At 51.4% G+C, this 20,171-nt stretch overlaps 1 protein-coding gene across 1 annotated transcript in view; it reads left to right on the plus strand.

The window, feature by feature from the left end:
* The window catches only part of PIK3R5 (phosphoinositide-3-kinase regulatory subunit 5), a 32,160-nt gene extending 12,355 nt beyond the window's left edge, over positions 1-19,805 (plus strand). Inside the window, exons 4-18 of the mRNA XM_013953178.2 lie at positions 331-469; positions 3,412-3,481; positions 4,960-5,134; positions 5,828-5,981; positions 6,843-6,926; positions 8,301-9,054; positions 9,524-9,677; positions 9,898-10,023; positions 10,313-10,438; positions 11,442-11,535; positions 12,741-12,817; positions 13,365-13,458; positions 15,056-15,138; positions 15,718-15,827; positions 16,841-19,805. Of these exons, the coding sequence (XP_013808632.2) occupies positions 331-469; positions 3,412-3,481; positions 4,960-5,134; positions 5,828-5,981; positions 6,843-6,926; positions 8,301-9,054; positions 9,524-9,677; positions 9,898-10,023; positions 10,313-10,438; positions 11,442-11,535; positions 12,741-12,817; positions 13,365-13,458; positions 15,056-15,138; positions 15,718-15,827; positions 16,841-16,982 (2,382 nt within the window). The 3' untranslated portion in view covers positions 16,983-19,805. The remainder of the gene's footprint in view (positions 1-330; positions 470-3,411; positions 3,482-4,959; positions 5,135-5,827; positions 5,982-6,842; positions 6,927-8,300; positions 9,055-9,523; positions 9,678-9,897; positions 10,024-10,312; positions 10,439-11,441; positions 11,536-12,740; positions 12,818-13,364; positions 13,459-15,055; positions 15,139-15,717; positions 15,828-16,840) is intronic.
* The last annotated feature ends 366 nt before the right edge of the window (positions 19,806-20,171 follow it).

Below are 20,171 nucleotides of genomic sequence, written 5' to 3' on the forward strand. Positions count from 1 at the left end.
ATATAATCAGGAAAAACTCTCTGGCTTTGGCACATGAGCCACAGCACAGAGGTTGGGAAGGTGCAGAAAGGATGAAGCCTTTTTGTAGCTGTGCCAAATGCGCTTTCTTTGACCCTTCCTTGGAGCAGGACAGACTGTCACATGGCAAACCTCTGGTCTGGTCCTCCTTCTCCCACTTCCAGCCTAAACCCTCACTTTCTTATGCAGTAATTGCCTTGTGCAACCTGGACATCTCTGGGAAGAGAGGTTGAGGGCGGTGGTGGCTCAGACATCGATACCCGTGTCCTTGCTCTGTTTCTAACCATGCTCTCCCTGTCCCGTCCCCTGCAGGCTCCTCACTTCCCTCCAGGCTCTGACCTTCTCCTGAAGGCCGCCAGGATCTACCACAACTTCCTCACCTGGCCCGTGCCCTACTGCAACATCTTCCGGGAGCTGCTCACCTTCATCAGCGATGAGCTCAAGGCCCCAGGTAAGAAGCAGCCTGCCCGCACGCTCCCACCCCGCTGCACAGTCTTCATGTGGTGCTGGCATGGCTTTTGCCTGGGGATGCACTATAGTGAGGGGCTGAGGTTGTGCCTGCTCTGCTGGTCCTGGCAAAAAAGCCCAGTGCTGGGACTTGCCATGGCCGTGTTTCTAGCTGAGACTCTCCTGGTCTTGCTGTCTTAAAATCCTCTTGTTTCCATGAATCCCACACAATTTGAGCATAGTGTCTGTTTACCTTGCGCTCTGTGTCCCCTACACCTTGACTTTTCTGGGACATGAAGATCTCTGCCCTGCACCCTCTGAATGTTTTATCCTGGTGGCACAGCACAAGGTGAGACTGGATTTCTCTGGAGGAGCAGAGTTGGATGGCAGGGTTATGTTTTCAGTGGTTGCCTTGTATGCAAGGTAGTAGGAGCTTCTCAGGACTTCTGGACCTGTATGGATTAGCAAAAAGAGTAATTGCCTCCTGGCTGCCTTTCAGTCTGGTGGGTCTTTTGCATGGCAAAGCATGTGCTGGCTCCTGCCGCTTGCCGAGCCCGGGGTTTTCTTTGAGATGCTCAGTGACTCAGTGCATAATTGGGGTAATAACAGTAGGTCCATTCACTGGCATCAAGGTGGCTTTAGCCTTTGAGCCTGCTGTTGCATGGAAATTTCCGTAGGGTCTGAGGGACTCCCCAGCTGTTTCTTTATAGCAGAGACTCTACCTTGTGATATGGCTTTGGGCACATCTATCACCAGCAACTGTGGTTCTCTTAATTAAGTACTCCTTGTGGATGTGTCCTGTTGTTCCCAGTGGAGCAGCTCTTCCAATTATTTCTAAAAGGCCCTTTCTCCTAATCTTCCCATCTTTTGATGGCTTGTGCAGAGTCATTATTACATGGTCCTGTAGTAAAGGAGATTTCAGCCCTTGTTTAATCCCTGCGTAGGGTCATGACACCAAGATCTGCTCTGAGCAGGACTTAGGAGAGCTCGCATGGACGTGTTCGCTGGCAGCTGAGGCCAGCAATGCTTCCCCATGCTGCCAACAGGGCATGTAACATGGGGACACCGCCGTGGTCCTGCAGCAACGTCCTGTGGAGACGCGGGGTGGGTGAGCGGCAGCCAGGGATGAGTCATGGGGCCAGTGTCAGCAGGGCTCTTAGCCAGCACGGATGGGCTGCGTGGTGATTTCAGCTGTGGGGAGATGGACGAGGTGGTGGGTGCAGGTTAGATGACAGGTGCTTTCAAGGGGAGATGCTTTCAAGGATTGAAAAGTTGAGCTTGGCCAGTGTGGGTACCAAACTGGCTGCATTAGCCCTGGCTCAAGGCTCACTGGTCGGGAACGCCAGGCAATGTGAAGGGCTGACCCACCATGCCAACGCAGCTTTGCCTGTGCCTGCAGTTTCGCAGCATCTATGGGGCCAGCACATTGGCCGCATGGGTTAATCTTATAGCATGCAGAGGGGTGACTGGGATGGATCCCCTCCTTTGAACCCCTCTTTTTGCAAGTCTCTATGGAAGCCGAGGCTGTTGCGTGAGGTCCAGGGTAGGCCATTGTGCGCATCCAGCCTCTGGCTCGGAGCTGTGGGCTGGGCAGACGCCTGTCCCATGCTGCCACAGCACAGGGTGAGCGGGAAGGAGCCAGCTGGGAAGGAGCGTTGGGGTCAGGCTTTGCCTGCAGAGCAGCCTGTAGGTGACTGGGGCCAGTGCTGGGCGAGCTGGTTCTGGCCTGAAGGTGGGGACATGCCCAGCTACTGCCAGGCTGGTGATCTGCAAGCACCGTGGGCTTCCCCAGCTCCTTCCTGGTCAGTTATTGCTGTGACACCTGTTGGTGGCCTCTTGCAACCACTGCTGGGAAAACCCCACTGCCGTGGGGTTTTGCTGCATCCTGCTCTTGTCATGCTGTCACCGATGCCCAGGGCTGCCTGAGCTGGGGACTTTGATCCCAAGGCTTTTCCTTTCCTACAAACACGTGAGGTTTCCCCAACCTGCCAAAAGTCGCAGCATGGGAGGTGACATTGTGCCAGGGGACACCAGTGCTGCTCACTGGCCCCAGCCTCTCCTCTGCCAGCTGGAGCAGAGAACAGCGAAATTACATCCTCCGCTGCAAACCTGGCCGGGATCTCCTATTCTTCTTCCATAGGCTCCATGACCTGCCAGGAGGCTAAAGCAAAAGCTTTTTATTGAGATGAGGGTAAATATTAACTAAGAACAAGCAGCTATCAATATTTGCCAAGAATGCAATAGGTATTATCTGCAAACTGGGCCTGAGCTTTCTGCTGAGCAAGAGTGGTAAACGCAGCTGTAATCAGAGGAACCATGTGGAGGACTGCGAGCTGCCCAATGAGCCTGGCCCTGGGCACCCAGGGGTCCTGGGCTCCCTGCAGACGCTGCTCTCAGGGCTACGAGCAGCAGCACAGTCTGGGATGTGGCTGCCTGTGGTAATAAGGGTGCTGGACCTTGATGATGCTGCAGGATCTTTCCCAGGCACGTGTTTCTAAGATGCACCTGGTCGATCTGCTATTTGGGGGCGAAATGGGCTTTGCTATTGCCACCCAGTCGCAGGGGCTGAGATTCCAGAGGATTGGGCAGCTCTCCCTTCTCACCTTCTAGTTCCTCTCCCATTGCCTTCATCTGTCCCTTGTGTTTCCAGCCTCTCCTCCTCAAGGCTCCCTCACTCATGGCCTGGTCTGTTCCTGCTCCAGCACCTTATCTTGCTTCACCACCAGGATTTATGCCAGCTGGTGGGGAGAGATTGCCAACCTCGGGGTTGGGGGCTGGGGGTAGTAAGTCCTCTTTGCCCAGGCCGGGAGCTGAGGGATGAGGTTAGCTCATCCCCCCTGCGGCTCGGCCTGGTGAGAGTCACGCTGGAAGATGAAGCTGGTGTGCTCCTGAGGCAGAGCAGTCCATGGCATTGCTGTCTCTCATATCCTCTTCTCTCTCCTGCAGGGATTTCATTCCAGAGGCTGGTGAGGACAGAGCAGGGGCTGCCCGTGAAGAGCTACCAGAGCTCCACCATGTAAGTGTGGCCAGGGCAGGGCTGAGCCTCCGCGGGCAGGGCTGAGCCTCTGTGGCACTGCTCACATTGCTCCCTGTAACCTCTCCACTGGCGTGTGCCGCTCTTCTGCAGCCAGCCTTAATTAAAAAGCAGAAGCAAGGCTGTAGCGAGCAACATCTCAAAGGTAGTGGTGAATGCCGGGGCTCCTGAGGAGAGGAGATGGAGAGCAGAGATGAGGAAAGGAGGCTGCAGTATTTCCCACAGCAGCTCGGGGTCAGGGTCCATGGCTCCCGGAGTTGGTTATTCCCTGCAGGGATGCAGAGCTGGTGTGAACAGGCAGGGAAGGCAAAGCATCCTCCTAGAGAGCTGCTGATCTCAGCATTAGAAGACTTCCAGGAGGCAGACTGGTCTGCATGCTCTGGAGGAGCAAGCCTGAAGGGGGAGAAACACGAGTCTCTCCCAGCTGTGACAGTGCTGGGGGCTCGTGTTTGGTTAACTAAAGCTTTGCAGCTCTGAAGGCAGTCAAACTTTGCACCTTGTTTAAGGGCTGAACCTTTCTTCCTGCCAGCACACCTCATTTGTAAATAGGAAAATGAGGCCAGGCTGTGGGTGCCCTGCCTGGGGGACGGTCCTTCTCACGCAGCCACCCCTGCTCTGTGCGGGAAGGCTGTTTTGCTTTTTTGTCTTGTCCACATACGCTGTGCAGCCCTGGGTCTGTCGCTGTAGCTGTAACAATGTGTACCCCACTCGGCCGCATTCATACAGGTATGGTGCTTTCCCAGTACAGCTGTCCCATTCCACACACTTATACTGATGCAAATGCAGCCGTCAGTGGCTTACAGTAAGATGGCCATATCTGCATAAAAACCTGAAAAACTGGCACAAAGCTATACACAAAGCTGAACCCTGGTATTATGGAAAGCTTGTGCCCATTCCCTGAGCTAGAAGCAAATACACCAGAGCTTCCCTTGAAACCCCCCTACCTCAGGCATGTTAATCCAGCCACTCTCAGCATGGGCATCTTAGATGATACCTGCACGGTCTCACTGCCGAGAGCAGTGTCATTCAGCTAGCTTAAACCTTTGCAGCACCTTAAAGCTCAGAAGCGGTGCTCTGACTGGCACCCAGCAGCAGGACCTCTAATTTCCTGCCCCTCCTCTCTTGCTGTGTGTTGAGTTTGGAGAACTGGCTGCTGAGCTGGAGCTGGTTGGGGCTGCTTGAGCAGCTGTGGGGCTGGAGGTATCACCAGCCCGGCAGGTGACACAGGACAGTCCATGCACAAGGGATGCCCCAAGGGGGAGGATGGAGGCTGCCCATCGCCCTGTGTTGCGTGTCTGGCATCCCTGCACAGACCTGGAGCCCAGCTACCACTACCGTGAGAGGACACTGCCATCTAGCGCAAATTCGCCTGAGTGTCTTGTGGCCCCTATGTGCCGTGGGTGGCCAGCATGGAGGATGAGCCTGCTTGCCTGGCTAACTGCTGTCCCTTCCGTCCCCAGCACGGTGCTGCTGCTCAACCGCTCTGAGGTGCAGAGCGAGTTCCTCTCCATCGCCGAGAAGCTGAGCACCCCCGAGCCGCCGCGGCATGCCACGCTCCTCATGCTGCTGGAGCACCTCTACCAGGCCAACTTCGGCACCCGCTGTGACCTGGATGGCCTGCGCCACCTCCTGAAGGTAGGCACTGCCCTGTCCCGCTGGGTCCGTGAATGGTGTGACCCGCGCTGCAGCACCCCGGCATGGCTCAGCTCTTGCGGGAAAGCGCTCGGTGCAATTTGCTGCTCACTCAGCTGAGCCTTGTCGGCTGCGGGACGAGGTGAGATCTCGCAGTGAGATGGTGCAGCTCATCACTCTGGTTACGCTGTGATGCCGCTGGGAGCAGTTGGGCACAACTGACTGGTGTCTTTCCTGACCGAAATAATATTTGATCGTCAAAAAAATGTGTTTTGATAGCACTTCTTGTGAAAAAACATACGTCTTTCCCTTCTCTGCTCAGCTTAGACCTGAGCTCTATGCTTCTGTTCTGTGAAGTGCGGGGAGGGGGTATCTTGCCTTTTACTGCTTTATTCCTTTCTCCATCCCTAAGTAGAGAGAGAAAGAGCCCCCAGATGTGAAATAGAGCCAAAGTTTTTATTTGGTCAGAGGAGCACTTAGGTGTTTGTGGAGGGCAAAAACTTACCTTTTAGGTATGCTTAAAAGCATTTTTTTCTTTGCAGAAGCTTTGGGGGGACTTGGTGGGGAGGGGGGCAGGAGGTAGTGGAGGAAGGGAGGTTTACCCAACGGTACCTAGTGATCTGCCCCAGAGAATTGTGCTTTAGCTTTGCCGAGGGACCCACTCGATCTCTTTTCTTGGCTCTATTTCCCCTCCAGTCCAAGTCACCGGAAGAACTCTCGGAGATCTATGCCAGCACTGCAGAAGCCCAGGAGATAGCAGCTGCCAGCAGCGATCCTGCCCTGGCACGGGAGCAACTGCAGTCCGCTCTGCAAGACATCGTCGGAGCAGCAGCCTTCCCTGCAATCGCAGGTGAGAGACTCGTCTGCGCCGTCACATCTCCCAGGATATTCTGACAGCTCAGCCTGTGCGCAAAAGATGAACTCCTCTGCTTTGAGGGTGTCAGGAGCTGGCCCTTTGAAGTGTGAAATCCTGTTTTGCACAAAGTTTCAAACTAGCACAACAGAAAAACCCAGGTCCTATTTCATAACCACATGATGAGCCAGAAATTGTTTCTCATCTTTCATTAAAACAAAACAAAACAAAATCTCCAGCCTTTGTGGGCGAGATAAAAACATTCAATCAGAAACTGATTGTAAGAGTGAAGTCTGCCTGAGTCTGCAGGCAGCCTGAACTGATAGCTCTTAGAGGTGCCAAATGTCCCTTTATCCCCAAAGCACACAATCTCTTAGTGCTCCTGGATAACGGCAGCAGCACTGGTGCTATGCATGACCTGGGCTGCCCCAAATATGTGCACCGGGGTGGACAGCATCTGCCTCAGGCTGCTGTGGGCCCTGGGGGTGATGGCTCCTGGTGGGAGGGTTGCTTGGAGGGGTAAAGCTTGGGAGCTGCCAGGAGCGGTATCAGGGCTGTGGAGCTGGAGGGCAGGTGGGGAGCACAACGCGGTGTCTAAACATCACCGTGAGCAGATGGGACAGGCTGTGCTGGGGCCTCATTCCCACTGCTTGCAGTCAGGAGGGGTCTAGCTCTGTCCCATGCAAGGACATTAAATTTGCTTTGGGAGAGGAAGCATCCCCTGTCATCCTCTGCAGGGAGTCCCAGGGACATCGGGAAGGAGCAGAGCGATGGAGGGACCAGCAGTCTGGCACAGTGTCTCCATGACAGGGAGGGTCCCTGCAATCTAACTTCCCTTTTCCTCCTCTCTCTTCCCAGGTGAGGCCCAGCCCCGCAAGCTCCACACCATCCCCATCCCCCCGGCTCGCTGTTACACTTACAGCTGGGATCAGGATAACTTCGGTAAGCTGAGAAGTGACCCCCATCCTCCCCAGAGAGACCTCAGCCCTCTGGTGCCCGTTTCAGGCAGGCTCAGCAGGAGTGCTACCCTGTCCTGGGGTCCGCAGGGGCAGCTGAGCAGCAAGTCTGCCCACCCCGAGCTCCTCTTACGGCGGGGTGTGTGGCACCGAGGGCAGTCGGAGCCTGAAAGAGCCACTAAATTGTCAGTGGTGGCGAGCGATGTAACACAGCGGGCTAGGGGCTCTGGCGTCCCTGGCAGCGATGTGTCCAGCCTGGATGGGAGAGGACATGGGCCATCTGCTTGGGCAGGGCTCCCTGAAGTGACACGCTGCTGCACTCCCAAGCAAAACCTTTGCCTGCACTGTGGTACGTTGGGAACGAGGCACCAATGGCCCTGAAACGCGCTCTGTTGCTGGAGACAAAGCGTGCCGGACTTGATCTCTTGGACAAAGTTGTGCCTTGCATTAAGTTAGAAGAGACTCGGTGCGACAACAGTCATGCGAATGTTTGTAGGCCCTTCCACACAGAAGGATGCAGGCCTGGCATGGGTGGGCAGCGCTACCTCCCAGCTAAGCATTGGCAGAAAAACATCCCAGCCTGCAGATGGGGAGTTTGTACTCTTAAGACCCATAAAACATCACAACTCTTCCACTGTTCCTACAATAGGCATAGCTGAGGAGGCTTTTTTTTCTGTCCGAGCTGGTGATTCTTGGTGCTCTTGGTCCTGCAGCCGCAGTTTTGCGGGGGAAGTGATGACTTCCCTTTTCACCGTGCTGTTCAGTTTAAGTTCCCTATTCCTGGAAGACCTTTTCTCTTCCTGTGAAGATTTGATATTTGTTGCCTGCTGGCCCCAATGAGCTAAATCAGAGCTCTGGTTTGCACTTTGCAGCTAGGATGACCTTGTAGGGAAGTGGTCCACGGTGGGGTGATGCCTCATTCTCTGTGTCTGACCATTGATTTTTGGCTCGTTTATTGAAATACCTTGCTTCCCCTCCTACTCTCCAGCTAAACCCAGATCGGACGTATGGTGCGTTGTGAAATTTGAGTAGGAAGGAAGCAAAGCCCAAACTGTTGTTTGCGCTTGGGTTTTTGAGAACACAAACAGAATGCGATTTCAAAGAGAGAAACACATTTTGTTTTGTCATCAAGTTTGAGCACCTTGTGGAAATCTAAAAGTGTTGTCAAAGGGTAGGGTTTTAGTTCTTTGTTTATCGCTATTCAGGATTAGAGACAGCACTGGCCAACCTGCAGTAGGGCAGGCAGCTCCAGGTGGATGTCTGGGATGTCCATGCACTATTTACTTTTCTAATGGCTATGGTGGAGTCTCTTGATGGTGTTGGAGTCCATGCTAGACCTGATCTCTTTGGTGCTTTTCAGATATCCTCAATGACGTCCTCAGCAAAGAGTGCCGCGTTGTCGAGCCCATGGTCTCGGAGAATGAGGAGGAGGAAGAGGAAGAGGAGGAGGTAGAAATTGATGGCTGTTCTCCAGAAAGGGACTCACTGCTTTCCCCTATCTCTGCCATTTCCAAAGACTCTGTGTACTCAACGCTATCGGAGGAAGGATCTAAGCACTCACGAGTGTCCCTCTTCACTGCTTCCAAGGACTCCATCTCAGAGCTGACAGTGGTCTCCAGAAAGTCCTTGAAGTCTTTTGTCTCCAGCCTCAAGGACTGCATGGACAGTGGCTATGCGGAAGACAGCGATGAGAGCTCTCTGGACATGGTGGGAAGGCCAGAGCTCAAGGTGGAGAAGACCCACCACAAATACAGGCACACACTGACCAACAAGATCTACAAACTGTTCAAGAGCAAAAGTCAACTGGTCTTGAGGAGAGACCTGAAAGACTGCGCAGACACAGGCTCACTCTCGCTGCCCCTGCGCCGGGCTGAGAGCCTGTGCAACCCCGAAGCCAAGCACCGCATCCTGGCCCGTTCACGGAGAGCTCATTCGCTGCCCCAGCACGTCCTGAGCCAGCGACTCCCGGCGCAGTACGTGCCACAGCCTGTGAGCCTCCACCGCAGGCCCTTCCTCAGCTATGACGAGGATGCCAAGGTGTCCACGCTGCGTGTCGTTGTCTTTGGCTCTGACCGCATCTCAGGGAAAGTGGCCCGGGCCTACAGCAACCTCAGGTGAGCTGAGCAGTGCCAGGGGACCTGGCTGCAGGTACTAGCATGCTCTGGCTGATGGGCATGTGGTGCTGGGTGCTACCTCATGGTACCTCTCTGCTGTGGTCCCTGGAGTCCTGGTACTGGTCCATCTGCTGTAGTTAACCAGGGCTCCCCAGTGCCGTGTGACATGGCAGAGGGACATCTTGCTGCCGTTGTCTAGGAATGGAGGCATCAGGGGCATTTGCTGCCATGTGGCACCAGCATTAAGTCACTCCGTGAAGCTGTTGTGGAAATGCCATGCAAATGTCTGGCACAAAAGGGTCCCTGTCCGTAGGTCTTGCATTTCTTATTCTTTCCATCACCGTGTTGCTCTGGGAGGGGGGAAGCATCCTTAGACTCATACTTGGGTCTAATTCTCCACATCGTGTCTTCCCTTCCCTGGACACGCTGGAGTGCTTTGCTCACCCAGTCCTCTCCCACCTTGATTTAGACTAAAAGAAAGCACCTGCCCCTCACTGACAAGGTACTTCAAGCTGCAGTTTTACTACGTCCCCGTGAAGAGGAGCTGCCTCTCTCCATCGGCCCCGCTGATGCATCCTCCTCCATCTCCGGGGGACCCGCAACTCCGAGGCTCAGCACAGCTGGTAGGTGTCCTGCCCGCTGCGGGGCTCGTGGAGCCACTGGCACTGTTCTTGGCATGCGGTCGCCCCAAGAGTGGCTGTGTGTGGAGCCCAAAAACTGGTGGGGCAGCCTGAGGGGAGCACTGGCATTTCTTCTGCTGGCCTTGAGTGAGGGGAGAAGATCAGCCCTTACTCCTCTGTTCTTGGGGGAGCTCCAGAATGACCCTGGTGTGTCTGGTTTCAGGAATCTACATTGCCCGGGGTGGAGACCAGCACCAATGACATCTCCCACTACATTGGGATGTTGGACCCATGGTACGAGCGTAATGTTCTTGGGCTGATGAACCTGCCCATGGATGTCCTCTGTCAGGTATGTGCATGGCCAGATGGTAGAGCCTGGTGTCCTTCTTGGTTTCCCTCTTCCCTGTGGTATGGTGGAGCTGAGCAGGGAGCATCTCATGTAAACACTAGGCCACCAAACCAGTGGCCTGATCCTGTACAGCGGGATATGGGATGGATATGGGATGGTCCTTGGTGGTCAGGAGTTAGGAGGAGGGTTTCCGTCCCCAGCATGATGGGACGGGCAGTTCTTGGTGCTGGGCTGTGGGTACCTGCGCCCATCAGGATTGCGACTCATGCACTTGCACCTGCCATCACAGTCTGCCAAGCTGGAGGCTGAGCCCCAGGAGGACTCCAGGGAGCAGCTGCCTATCCTGGCTGACATGATTCTCTACTACTGCCGGTTCGCCACGCGCCCCGTGCTGCTGCAGCTCTACCAGACGGAGGTAGGTGAAGGAGGCTCAGCTCTGTCTTGGCTAGGGGGAAAGGGGGATCTTCTGCTCTGCAACCAACTCAGGATTACCTGTAAAGTGGATGTGGGTACCACACAGTTGCCACGGGCTAATGAGGCAAAGCTGAGTCTCTCCTTTTATTCCTTTGTGGAGCCTGCTGCATGCCCCTTGCATGTGAGCTCATGGCTTTTTGGCTGATGCTTCTGACTCAGTGATCAAGAGTGTGCAGGAGGCTCTGGATTAGTGTGGAAAGACCTGGCTAAACTCTGTGAGCCAGCAGCATCTGCCAGGACTGTCTGGCTGTTCCCTGGCGTAGTGCCTGGCACGACACCCAGGGCTCTGGCTTGGTCCTGCTCAGACAATTCATGGCACACAAACAGTTTTCCATCCAAATACCTTTCCCCATTGCACAAATGACTCCCATCAGTGCCAACAGGTTATTCACAAGCCTGGAAATCCTCCTGTGCTCTGCTTTCTGGAAAAAAAACCCTCTTTGTGAAGCTCATTTTTGAGCCCCTGCTGTGTGCACAGGCATGGTGGGGAAGGCTTGAACGCATTGCTGTAATGATTGCTTTGGTGCTGCAGCGCCGGATGGGCTGCAGCGATGTTGTGGCAAGCAGAATTGCTGCCATTTGGTACAAGCTCTGAGGCTGGGATTTGTGTTACCCAAACTGATGCCGGGACCCTACTGCTAGGCTCATCGTGGTGTCCCCCCCCCCCCCAAGTGTGTTGAGGAGTTTTCTGTAAGTGAATTGTCTGTTTTTACTTGGTAGTGGCCTATTAAAACAGTCTGAAAGTACAGCTAATGTCAAATGCCACCCAAGGCAGTGGCTGAAAGGTGTATTTTGAAAATGTGAAAGTGTTTGCCCAAATTGACCTGTTTCTTGCTGTGAGGAGTGAGAGGGATGAACACTGCCTGATGTGGGTTGGATCCCCCAGCTGTGTTGCTTTGTGGGGTCTCCTCACCACCACATCTCGTTTCTTCTTCCCCTGGCAGCTGACCTTCATGGGGGGGGAAAAGATGACTGAAGTCTTCATCCACTCCCTTGAGCTGGGCCACTCGGCTGCCACGCGGGCCATCAAGGCATCAGGTTTGTAGCTGATTCCCGTTGTGCTTCTGCAACAACAGCTCTGAGACAGAGGTGGATGAATCAACCAGGCAGTGAGGTGAACGGAGCAGCTCCTTAGAGGGGTTGGAGAGAGTGTGTCCAGCAGCTTTGGCACCACACATGGGCTGCAAGAGAGGTCTGAACCCAGACTGCATCATGAACAAGGGTCTAGATGTCTTTTCACAAATTTGGAAGTGAAGCAATGCCGAGTGCAGCTCTTTATCTTTTCGTTTTGCTGCTTTCTGTTGTTTGTGCTTTTTCTGAGATCATCGTTTGTAAAATACCTCATTCCATTTACTAGTTTAACTGGGCAAAACAAGGAAGCTGCAGTGCTTTCCTTGCACATGCATGGAGTCTTCAAGCCAGGGACATCCTTATGCTTTTAAATTAGGAGTTCATAAAATTATTAGAGACAAGAGAATTAATTACAGAAACATCTGCCTGCAGCCTAGTCTCCAGCTCTCTCCCAGCTTACCAAAGACCACATGCTGTCTGGTATGATACAGCTTGCAGAGACATCTCATGGTCAGCTTACATACTGCATTTAAACATGTCATTTATTTTATTTTATTTTTTTAACCGATTGCTTTTCTGTGATCTCTCCTTGTCTTTATAAACAGAGATTGTAAAATATTCTCCATATGAAGTATTACTACCCTATGCCCTCAGAATGTAGACTTGGCCAAGATCTATTCCCAATAGCTCATGAAATCACCAATCCTTTTTGACTGCTTTTTCCTTTGGGTTGTCTGGCAACACACCATTTTGCATTTGCAAAAGATTTTCCAGGAAAAAACATTAATAAGTGTTGGGCATAGAATTTCAAGGCTAATTTATTGTGAGCACAAATATGCCCTGAAAAAAGGGAGTTGGGTTAGAAATGCAGCCTTTTATTGCTTTGTGTATTCCTTGGAACACCAGCCCTGCTGCACCAGCTTAGCCAGCACCACTGTCAATTTTGCAAAGCTGCTTGTTGTGCTTCATGCTGAAATTCCTGCCATGGATTAATTGTTTTGTGGCAGCTTTCAAGCCACCTTTTCTTTTTGCCTTTTTACTCTTCAGCTGTGCTCAGCAAACCAGGAATTTTCCCCCTTTTTGTAGCTACTGACTGCACTGATGTAGCAGTAGTCCACTGAAAAATGGGGATAAAAGGCCACTGAGTGACATTTGCTCCTTGTTTTGTGCAGGTCCAGGCAGCAAAAGGCTGGGCATAGATGGAGACAGGGAAGCAATCCCACTAACACTACAAATCGCCTACAGCAAGGTGAGTCCATGGGACTTGCACAAAGAGAAATGTGGCAGGAAACCATTTCAATGCTGTGCAAACATGTCTCTCAACTGGGGGCTGAGAGAGTCTGGGGCCTGAAAATGATGGCAGTGTGCTGGGGAAGTCTGAATCCAAACCCAGATGAGCCAGAATCAGGCTCATCATCTACTTACTGGCTAACTGGTGGTGGTCTTCCACTCCTGACAAGCCCAGCAAAATAGGGAATATGCAGCCAATTTCAGTAGATTGGACAGGTACTGAGTGCTAGTTCATACTGGTGGACTTTGCTCCACTTCCAGAGAGCAATTTCCTGCTGGTCACAGCAGTCCTTCTATTTTGTTGGTTCCTCTGCAGTTATTTAGTGTTAACTCTGGGTGTTTTTTTCTAAATCCAAGGTTAAATACATTTTAATGCCTACTCAGACTTTGTGCACCTCTAGGTAAATCCAGATCTAAGCTAGTCCAGCCAGAGGGTGAGGGATGGGGAGGTAGGGTAATATCAGGCTGGAAGGTGGCATCTCACAAGCTTTGATTGGTCCCTGCAGACAGCCATCAGTGGAAGAAGTCACTGGAATGATGTTGAGAAGGTCTGCACGTCCGTCAACCTCAGCAAAGCCTGCAAGAAGTATGAAGAACTAGGTAGGTGCAGGTGTCCTTTGTGGCTTTGCATAGGGAGCAATGGGAGGGGTTAGCAGAGCAAGAGGAGAGCGTGGATCTTCTCACTGGAGCAAAGCAGGGATGTGTGATGTGCAGGAGAGGACACATGGGAGACACTTGGTGTTCCCTGGGCAATGGATACTGTACTCCTTGGCTCTTCCTTAGCAGCACTTCAGGAATGAAGGGAATTTGATTTCCCCTTGTCCTGAAGCTTCCAGCCAGGGGACTGTTTAGGTGTGTTGGATGTCCATTAGGAAAAGGACTGGGGCTGTGCAAACAGTGGGATAGTCACTGGAACGTGGTGCTTTCCAGAGCAACACCTGTGTAGTAAGGAGAGGAGAGACAAAGCTGTTAAATAAGTAAAGCAGGAATGAGGGAGATGGTGCTTGTCCTGCCATTCTTAGCAGCTGTGCCTTGCAGCCAACTTTTAGTAGGCTTTCTCTACATCTTGGAGATAGCTGACTGCTGTGCATTTTTGCTTCATAAGTTTTTCTGTTCAGATCCTTATGTAGTATTAATATGGCTTTGAGCCTTTTAAACATAGCAACACCTTCAGTCTCTTAGTGTGCTTATTTAGAAGCAATACTGTTCATTCTCTCTGGAGAGCTATGCTGTTTTGGTAATCAGACACACAGTTCTGAGTAAACTGAATAAAACTTCTAAGTTTCTCTTTCCTCATGTGCTCAGTGTCTGGCACAGGTATGTTTGTGAGCAGAGCAGTTGGGACAAGCGGGTGATCTACCAAATAGGAGACCTATCCTACATGGCCCATGGAGCTCCACCTAAGCCTCTGTCTCTGATCCCTCCTATTGTTGCCCCATCCATGAGGCTGTGCAGACAGCCCTGGAAATACTCCAACAGGAGTTATTTGCTCACCTCTGCTGTACCCCTGTCTTTTGAGCTGGGTGTTTCTGTGCTAGTTCAGGAGCCTCACTTGTGCTGCCAGTGCTATGAAGCAGGGGCCTGTCATCAGCTCCACACTGGGGAGAAGCTTCTCCTTTATCAGTCTTCATTTCAAGAGAAACCTGGTCTCCTGATTTGCTCTGTGGGTTTTCATGCTCACCAGTTTGGCCACAGGATGTCACTGTAATTCCAGACATGAAAAAGGATCTCTGGGTGGACTGCAGCAAGGGCCATGGTGGGAGCTAGAATTTCCTCCTGACAATGGGGCAATGACTTTTCTCCTACTTAGGTCCTAATACAGTTAAATGTCCTGTGCTGCTATGTTTAGAAAGCAGTTTGAGATTACTCCGTAAGCATGCAAGTTTACCCCTGTCTCTGAGTTGCCTTCCCTTTGTGTGGGTTGGCATGGAGGAAGGAAGGTTGGAAAGTGTATTGGTTAGGTCAGGGTGTATATGTGGAGGTTGTCACTGTCCCAAGACAATTAATGCCTCAAGGCTCAGAGCTGGGATCTGCGCCTGAATGCTGAATATTCCCTCTCCAGCCCGGTGCTTTCCCTTGACAGTGGAGTCCTCCTGAGACTGGCCCATTCTAGGATGCTTTGAGGGGTAGAGGGACCAGCCAGGTTCCCACCAGTGGCCCAGAAGCCCCAGTTGCTAACAGTTTCCTTTTGTTACAGCCTCAAAAACAGAGTGTCTCAACTTAACCATGACTGAGGTGGTCAAAAGACAAAACTCCAAATCCAAGAAAAGTTTCAATCAGGTAACTCGAATTATGATGCTTTTACATTTGGTAACAAGAGGTTAGCCTGACTGAGCTAGGAGGGAAGCAGGGCAGAAGATGGAGTCTGAGACCCTGGAAGTGGTCAGTAACTCCTTGGTGGATCCAGTTGCCACTGGCCACCAGTCTTGGCTTACAGGGCCAGCAGTGTATGGAAGCAGTTTATTTGTCCTCCGGGATTAGCAGTGGGAGCATCTGAGCTGCACCATTTCTGGAGGCTGGAGCAGGCTTGTTCCCTTGTAGAAGCAAGGCCTGTCCCAGGATTTGGGAACTGGATCAGCAAAAAGGTCATTATGTAACATAGCTACAAGCATTAAAGGGGGGTTATGCTGATGCTGCTTCCAGAGCAGCAATAAAGGGCTCTTCTGACCTTAGAGATAACAGGGATCACTTCAGCCTCAGGCAGAGATCCTCACCTTTCTGAGCCCATGTTGCTGCCTTTCCCTGGCCAAATCCTGTCTTGCAAACACACAGTGCTTTCTGCAAAGCAGTTTCCCCTGCTCTTCTTCCCTGCACAGAGCCTTGTGAGCTCCCTCACTTGGATGCTTTTTCTCTCAGCAGATCAGTGTGTCCCAGATAAAAGTAGACAAGGTCCAGATTATCGGTGTCCAGTCCTCCTTTGCCGTGTGCTTGGACCAGGATGAGCAGAAGATCCTGCAGAGTGTAACCAGGTAGGACCTCCAGTGCAGCTGGCTGCATGCTGTGGTCAGTGGTCCTGAGCACCACGGTGGATCTATCCCATGTGGCTGAGCTGAGCGATGTAACTCCAAGCTCTGTAGTGAAACTGAGCTCAGAGGGGATGGATGGTCCTGCTCAGATCCTGGCAGTAGTTTGCCTTTATGACTAAAGGGTAGTCCCCAGTCCACTCTTCAGCTCAGTGAAGACAGCTCTTCCAGCAAGACCAATTGTAAGCCAGAGGAAAGCCATGCAGCATCAGTGAGATATTTAGGAGCACTGGACACAAACAGAGCCTTCAACTTCCAAACTTCATTGGGGTTCTCCACCACCTTTGGCATACCCCTTGCAGAAGGAACTTGTGATCTTCACAGGAGAGATTAGGGTAGAAGGGGCAAGAATTGTTCATTTGACTCTCCATCTATTAGTGGTGTCCCCAGAGCACGAAGCTGGCTCACTGAGAATGCGATTTGAAACCTCATCGTGGGCAACATATTTCCATGGGCACAAAGGGATCGAACCAGTTGATCCATTGGCCTCAAAAGTCCCAAGCATTTTAATGTGCCCCTCAGGGAGAGCAGAACTCTACAAGGTTATACTGGCTCGAATGGATAAAGATTTCAGATATTATTTCTTAAATTCTTAAATCTAAGGAGAAGGGTTTTTTGTTTGTTTGTTTGTTTTTAACTTTATTGCTCAACCTAGGAGGTTAATGTGAGAGCTTAATGCAAGAAATGAAAAAGCAGGTATTCTCCCTTCCCCAAAACTTGAGGATGCAAAAGTTCTCATTTTGCCTAATGAATTTCAGAAATTACTCTTTATGGATGCTTCTGCTTTAGGTCCTAATCTGAGCCAGTTCAAAAGGACCTGAACTCTCAGCACTCAAACGCCAGTCCTGTCAGAGTGAACTGATTCCTGTTTGTTTGCAGATGTTTCTGCTGCACCCAAGGCCTGTGGTTCTCAGCCACACACCTTACCGAGATCTTGCTTTCTTTTTGTTTCCCTGCAGGTGTGAGATCTCTGTGTGCTACAAACCAAGGGACAGTGATCCCCTTGCACTGAGAACGCCCTCTTTGCCTCCCCAGGACCCATCTGAGTTTCATTCTCTACTGTGCTTACCCATTGCTACCTTCAGTGGAGCACTGCCATAGAATGACCAGCCAGACCCTGCGCCCTCTCAGACCACACTCACACCCAACATGCAAAAATAGCCACAGGAAGAGGAATTTGGCTGTACTCCTTTGGGTTGGAGACCCAGCAGTTCTTGTTCAAGACATCCTGCAGCCCAAAGTATTAGCGTGGTGGCTGAGCTGCTCCTGGTCTGTGCTTAGCCTTTCCTTAGGAAATGGGAACATCAGTGTCATGCTTTCGTACCTGTCAGGGTTCCTCAGCAATGCAAGGGAAGCAGTTTCCTTGAGCTGTCCACATGTTTCAGCAGACTGCCAACACCCAGTTAAAGAGGGCAAGGCAAGGGCAGTGATATTCTCCTGCCAGCAAATGGTGCTGTGGCTGTACTCAACAGTGACTGCAAAGCCAATGTGATCTGGAGGGCATTGATGGGTGGGCATTGTGGAAAATGAATGCCCTTGGCTGAGTGGTAGTAAAGTCACCCTTGGTGTGTGGAGAGTTGCAGACCACTCAATTGATGTTCTGTTGACATTTCACCTGTAACGAGTCTTGAGATTCTCAGGACAGTTCTTTGAGATGGGGATGGGGATAGACTTTCTCATGGATTTGCTTTAAATTACAAAACTTTGGTGTCCTGCAGAGAAACAGTGCACAGCAGAGGGACCTAGCTGGGGCCCAGGAAGAGCTACTGTTTGTGTTTCAGTGAATCCAGTGCAATAGGCTATAGCAGTGCATTGATGGCTTGTCATGCACGCATGTGTTTACTGTAAATCCAGGACCTGCAGGAGATGGACTTCTGATTTTTGCAGACTTTGAGCGCTCATCCAGAAGGGGGTGAACTCCCTGTTCGGCCCATGCTTTTGTGGCCGGCTCCCCAGCACTGAATGACAGAGGCATCTCAGCCATCAGATGCTCAATAGTTGCTTGAAATGTGGCAGGAACCATACTTACACTCATAGGAGGGAAGGAAGTACAGAGGAAACCGCTAGGATTGTCTGTAACTCACCTGAGGGGGCAGCTTTGGTAGAAAAGGACCCAGCACCAAAAACACTAGTGACACTTGCAGCAGCAATAGGATTTGAGATCCCCTCCCTCCTTCAAAGAGAGGCATTTCCCCCCGCCCCCCCCCCCCCATTCTCTCTACAAGGCTGTAGGTACAGAAAGGTGCAATAGTTGGGGGTATTTAGAGGTATTCTGACTCCAGGAGCAATAAAAGAAGTGGGAAGAGCCTTGCCTGGTTTCTTAGCTCTCAAGCTGTTTCTCAATAGTTGATGATTGCACTAATGATGACAGACAGAAAAGCATGTCTGTACCTCCTGCTACAGGCAAAGAAGATCCTAATGCTGAGGACACGCACTTCCTGGGAAGTGACTGGAAGGGGCCCCCTGGACTGCCAGGATGCCGGGAGGCTGCAGGGCTCAGCCATGGTGACTCAGTTCAGTGTGGGTCCCCCAGTCCTTCAGAAAATAGGACTTGATCAGCTCTTAGCACTCGTTAGAGCAAGATGGGCTCTGTCCCCCAGGGCTGGTGGCAGAGCAGCAGTCCCCCTTGTTCTGGGTGTTGGAGGAGACTCAACACTTTGAAGGTTAAATTTGCCAGGAAAAGGGCCAGAGCCCCTGGGGCTTCAGTTATCTCAGAGGAATGTGGGCCAGGCTTGCCTGTGGGATTCCTCCACATCCTTCCTAGAAGGGTTTTGGGGGATCCCTTCTGCTCCGGGGACTTGGACCTTGTGGCCTGTCAGGTGGTGGACCTGCTTTCTCTCCCCACCACCTCTGTTGCTGATTTGGAACAGCTTGGTCCAGACCTGTGGGTCTGGTCTTGCCTGGTGAACATCTCAGATTGACAAGGTGCTTTGGTGTCCCTATCGGCTCTGGGTGCAACTGCTGCCCATGGCCAGAGATGAGCAGCAATGAGAAGTGAACATGCTCCCGAGGCCTCTGTTTTTCATCCACCTACTTGAATAAGCCATCCCAAGGATGATGTTGCCTTGTGGACTCCAAGAAAAGACTTTGTTCAGGGCAAAGCATCACTCAACACACACAGAGGTTCTGGTTCCGCTGTGATGCGAAGCTGGCTTGGACTCCTGGCCAGGACCACATTCCATGTCCACGCACCGACCTCCAGAGCACCTGCTATTTAATACTGTGCAGGGCAGTGTCTTTCCTCTGCTCCCAGCGTGGACTTGGCAGGGACACCAAGCCGCTGCCAGCTCGTGGTGGGATGTCCCCTTTCTCGCTAGGGTGCCTGCAGGGTGATGTGGAAATGCCAGCTGAGGTTGCTACTGAGTGTTTTCTTCTGCACATCAATACTTTAAGTCTGACAGGCTCAAGGCATCAGAAACAGACTTCAATAGCTCTTTCCATGCACTTGGAAAAAGTTTTCCTGCTGACTTTTCATTTCTCAAACAGGTTTGTGTGCGTTGTTTTAAATGGGGCTGGAATTTGACAGCTGTTTTTTTTGTTCAATACTTTAAAATAGCACCTTATCCTGTCAAAACATTGCTATTTGTGATCTTGATATCCGTGGCTAAATATATCCTTGCCGCTGTTAATGACAAACCTTTTTGGTTTCAGCTGGCCCTGTGAAAATACTGAAGAAGAAAATTTCCATGTCATGGAGAAAAACAAGCACAAACTCTAGGGATTTATAGTCCCGCCTAACTTTTTTGATCTCTGATGCTTTTTTAAAAAAGAAAAGAAGGAAGTTAGAGGTTCTTTCAAGCCATCCTTGTACATATGTGAAGCCTCACCAAATCTTTGTAATGTCTGTGCTGATCTGTAAAATACTGTTCAAAGAAGTTTTAAGGTAATTGTAAAATATTAAATGTTGATTTATTTCAAGTACAAGTACAGTGTTTGTGTCAAGTAACTCCTGAGCACAAGGGAGGCACAGCAGGAGGTGGCAGGACTTCTTATTTCCATGCGGAGGGAAGGGTGCACCCAGGACCTTTGCAGAGTAGTTGACCTGAAAGCAGGAAAAGGCTCATAAAGTTGTTGCATTGAGATGTAACAGGAGGAGAGGAGATTCGCAGCAGTTAGTTTAGCTTCTTGTGTTCTTCTGTGAATAAAAGCAGGTTTTGATGCTGCCAATCCCAAACTGGTTTCATGCTGGATTAAGGGGAAAAGAAAACAGCTTGTGCAAGATGAGATCTGTGCATACCCTTTCCTTCTAGGAAGCTCCATGATGTTTGCAGAGAAATGAGAGTTACTCTG

This window comes from Apteryx mantelli, chromosome 19, assembly GCF_036417845.1.
Source record: "Apteryx mantelli isolate bAptMan1 chromosome 19, bAptMan1.hap1, whole genome shotgun sequence".
Taxonomy (NCBI): Eukaryota; Metazoa; Chordata; class Aves; order Apterygiformes; family Apterygidae; genus Apteryx; species Apteryx mantelli.